We start from the raw sequence: 4,765 nt of genomic DNA, 5'->3' as shown, positions 1-4,765 counted from the left end.
ATAAATAAATAAACAATAAAATAACAAAAAATGACAAAACTATTTTATTAAAGTTATCAGTGAAATTACTATTGCCATGAAAGACTGGATGCATATGGTACTTAAGAAGAAAGCATGCATCTTAGCTGGGCCTTAGTCTAATGGTATCCTCATATTTCAGAGTCTAGAATCCTTAATTTTGTGGTTTCAGAAACAGTTGACTTTGAGACTGCATCCAGAGCTGAGGAGCCTCAAATGACTACCTTAAACTTACTCGATCCTCAGAAAGTGCTGCTGGGGGCAAAGGAGACCTTTTCAGTGGCCAGAAAACTTAAATCCTCAATCTAAGAAGCCAAATTCTTAAGTATTAGAATGCCTAGAAAGACATAATAATCAAAAGTTAATTAAGGGAGCAGAGAGTCTGGCAAAGGAAAGTAGGTATCAAAAACAAAACATTGAGTGCTACACTTTCCTAGGGTCCACATATTCCTTTACTCTTCCTTGAACAAAGTCTTTTTTTAGACAAGAAACAACAAAACCAATTATCCTTTAGCTTTCTCAGTACAAATTCATTCCAGCCTGCATCTTCCAATTGGAATTGGGTACTACCAAATGTTCACCACCCTACACTAATGGCATTCTCTACTCACTATTACAATTGGAAACCTCACCCACGTTGTGTTGATGTCTAATAGAGAATTCATTAACAAAAGACAACCAACCTTCTTTCCAAGTTCTAAAGATACGTACTTGGTCCTTTACTTATCATATAGTTAAAATCTAGCCTTATATTTTATAACGTTGCAAATACTTTTCTAGTGACGAGTCCTACAGAGGATTCAGGTACTCTATGACTAGATTTCTCAAAATTCTGGTGACAGCTAAGAACTATGTCATGTATGTTTGTATCTTCCTTGTGGAAATTTAAAACATAAAAAGCAATAATACTGTGAAGTTCCTCAGAAGAGAAATAGGTCGTACCGCTACAGCTAGGAGATTATAGGGAAAGGGTGTTGTAGGGGTAAGAACTCTTTTTCCTGAAGACAGTCTCTAAATCATTTTAAAGGACATGGGGCCTTTTTAATGAAGGCGCTTCCCCCATGGTGGACCCTGGCTGTGTTTCTGGTTCGGACCACATTAGTCTATGAATGTTCTTTATGTTTGGCTGTTTAAGAGCAGAAAAGTAGATGATTTCCTGGAAAATTCAAGTCAACTTCTTTTAAAGGATTGTTTGATATTGATAATTTATTGTCTAGTGTACTAGGAGCATCTGTTCAGTTATAAATTAGGGAAGTCCAGGGCCAAATGTAGTAGATTATAAGTGATTAAGTATATGTGCAAAGTACAGAACATCAGATTTCTGATTCATTTGTGCATTCTATAACTTTTACTTATCCACTGCAGTAGCTCAATTAAATTACCTGAAAGCTAAAGAAGTTAAACCAAAGAAAGTCTCACTTCAGCAACTATTATAATTGCCTTTAGAAACAATGTCAAATAACATTATACAGGCAACTCTTAATTATGCATGTGAAAACAGCCCAAGGATACAGAAATAATTGACATTCACAAGTAATCCTCAAATTTTATTTTAACTAAGAGTTTAAGCCTCTCCCATGACTAAAGCTCTTCCCTGAATATTGAATATTGCAAAACTGACTGATGAAATGTTTAACTTTGCCATACCCTGACTACCCTTTGGTTATAACACAAAATAGTAGTTACTCAACCAAAGAGAGAGAGAAGAAATGCAAAGGGGTAGATAATCCACAAACTGGATAACAAAATCCTAAAAAGTTAGACTCACTTGTCGTTGTAAACATCATTATTTATAAGTCTTTGTAAGACAGATTTGCACACTGCTACTTGTTGGAAGTTGTGACTCAGTCATCTCCCTGCAAATTAAGTAAACCTAATTTCCATTGCTAAAAGTTGCATATGTTGGAATCCTACCATTTATTTCACAAAGATATTTGCAAAAAACTACCTCATTGTGTTAGTCTCATGTTAACAATCAAACTATGTCATTACAGAAATCATTTTAATGAGAAAAATGACGGGATGCTTTGTTACCATTCACTAATAAGGACACTAGATAACTTTATATTTGATAAAGATAGCTCAGAAAGAATTATTCAAATCATTTTTTAATTTAAAAAAGGAGTATTACTGGAAAAAGTAGCCTGTCAGAGACACGAAAACAGTATAAAACCTCATTTATGACACTAATGTACCAAATATATTACATTCAAAGTGATTTCAATCTACTCAAATTTATATTCCTATAAAAATCATTTTTGCACCCAATAAAATACTACATATTTTACTTAATCTTTCAACTAAATTCGTCAAAGCTCTCTGCAACATGGATGCGTACTGATTTTGAGTCAGGACAAGTTACTCGGCTTGTCAAAGCTCACAAAATGAATCATTTTTGGATCTCTGAAATCTTGAATTTAAGTTGGAGGGATTATAGTTGGACAAAAAAATAAGACAAGGTAGATTTGGAGTTTCCTTGCTATCTTTAAGTATAAAACAGATAACCACTTCTCTGTTAGTCGCCTGAAGAAAGGAGTTAAGTGTCTTTTTCTCATGAATCCTCCCCATCTCTCCAGTACCGTCAACCTATTTACCTACAGGAGGGGAGCTATAAAGCCTTACACAAGAAATAGAGAACCTAATTAACCACAAAGGGTTACCTAATTTTTCTGGTACTCCCATTAATAATCGCTTAACTCTATCTACTTTCTTCCTAACATCTCTGAGCCTTGTCAGGTTATCAGATCATTTAGTTGCTGAAGAAAAAAAAAGCAATTATTATTATTTATCATTATTAAGTAACCAAAATTGAAACTATCCAGGAAGGTGATGCTACGGAAACTAACTACAGGATCATGAGTTGGGTATTCTGAGATTAAATTCCTTAAAGTCCAATGGCAGCGGCCTTTCCCTAGTCTCCTAAAGTTCCCCGATTGAATTTACTGGGACGGTGTTCTGAAAGCTTGGGGGCTTATTTAGGAAAATGTATTAACTGAAAAGAGGGTTGAATCAATGTGCTGTGTCCCCTTAACATAAAAAGCAACCTTCCACCCAAAATTTATTGAGTGGTTACTAAGTACGATGCCCTAGGAAGTCTCCTAACTCTTCTAACAGATACGGGGCACCTTACACTTCTAAAAGCCGAGAAATTCAGTGAGCAGCTATCAAGCGGGCCCGCGGTGGCAGAGACGCCACCTTAAGGTCCAACAGACTCCAGGCCGGCTCGGCGGCCCCAAGGCGCCCCCTGTGGGAAGCCCTCGCCTTCGCCCCCTACAGCCGCAGGCCTGCAGGCCGCGCCTCCACGGGAAGGATACGTTCCAGGTAGTAGGCGCCCTCGGCTGCCACCGCATCCGCCGCGTCCCCGGCTGCCGTCAAACCCATGCCCAGAGCTTCTTCCAGAACGCGCAGAGCGGAGCTGGGCATCCCTTTCTCAGCAGCCATCTCTGGCGCTCTGAGCCCCCGCCCCGAGCGGGCCCGCCACAGTCTCTGAGGGCAACCGCTAAGACGCTTCCCGACTGCTCCACGCAGCTCTCGCGAGATCCCGGCAGTTCCTCGCCTCCTCCCTCTGGACTAGTCCCGGGCATGGAGGAGCTGCCCCGGAGTCCTAGGCTCTGTTGCCCCCTGCGCTTCCACGGTTACCCTGACAACGTCGTTACCTAGTTACCACCTGAAAGCTTGGGACTCAGCTCCTGGAAGGCACAGGATGCAAGAAACAGTTGACTTGGATTACATTTTCTGACAGAGGCAGCTTGGTTGCCTTTCGTTTTGACCTTATCATTCCTTTCTCACTTTGTATTCTTCCCTAAATTGCCTTTCTCGTGGTTCTTACATGCTCATTGTCAGTCCTCGAATTTTAGATGTTCGTGGAACCCCAAGTGTTTGTTCCCAGGGAAAACTACTAGAAAAGAGGAATATGCTCAGTGCTTGGAGGGGAAAAAAAGAAATGGAAAAAAAAAAAAGTTCTAGAAATCACAATTGAGAGACTGACTCAGGGGAGCTATCAGACATTTTTCAGATCCTTAGCAACAAAGAACTAGAGTGGTCACCTTAGTCAATTTCTTTCTTTTGATCTTTAATGTATTTATCTGGACATCTGTTGACTTTGGTTTCATACACTGGGACTTGGAATGGTATTTGTAGTACTGATTCTTGCCTAGGTAAGGCCACTTTCATAAAAATTTTGCCCAATCATGGGTAGTCCTATTACCATGACAGGATCGTCCTCAGATTTATGTTTCGTATGTATCAGAAGCATCACCAAGGCCCTTTTCCTTGAAAATTCTTTTTCATTCCACATTTCTTGATGAAAACTGGATGCCAAACAGTGACTCTATGAATGCTCTCATTTATTACCAAAAAGTAGTGGTAACCTCCTAAACAGGTGGTTGAAAGCCTGGGTACTGGAGCCCGAGGTATTATTCAGAGACTGGTTCCACTACTTACTAGCTATGAAACCTTGGGCAAACTACTTAATGCCTCTAGGCCTCAGTTTCCTCATTTGTAAATAAAGATAATAATATTACCTACCTCAAGGTGTTACAAGGGGTAAAACAACAAAAAACGTTAAGAACCTACCAGGCACATAGAAGGCACTAAGAAATGTTAGGTGTTATTTCCATTAAATTTAATTGTTTGATTTTGTTTTGTTTTTTAGAATAATCAAGGGTCATAATTAGACATAATATTTGGAGAATTCTTTCCCATATATATTATTTTACTAGCTCACTTTTTGTCCTTGACTTTTCAC

General features: G+C 39.1%; 1 protein-coding gene across 1 annotated transcript in view; it reads right to left on the bottom strand.

The window, feature by feature from the left end:
- SPAG16 (sperm associated antigen 16) overlaps positions 1-3,519 on the bottom strand; it is a 45,758-nt gene extending 42,239 nt beyond the window's left edge. The window contains exon 1 of the mRNA XM_012650238.1: positions 3,333-3,519. Within this exon, the coding sequence (XP_012505692.1) occupies positions 3,333-3,459 (127 nt within the window). The 5' untranslated portion in view covers positions 3,460-3,519. The remainder of the gene's footprint in view (positions 1-3,332) is intronic.
- Between the last annotated feature and the right edge of the window lie 1,246 nt (positions 3,520-4,765).

The sequence above is a fragment of the Propithecus coquereli genome, unplaced genomic scaffold, assembly GCF_000956105.1.
Source record: "Propithecus coquereli isolate 6110/MARCELLA unplaced genomic scaffold, Pcoq_1.0 Scaffold315, whole genome shotgun sequence".
NCBI classification, from domain to species: Eukaryota; Metazoa; Chordata; class Mammalia; order Primates; family Indriidae; genus Propithecus; species Propithecus coquereli.
The sequence above is the reverse complement of the archived record's forward strand: the minus strand, read 5'-3'. Positions and strand labels throughout refer to the sequence as shown.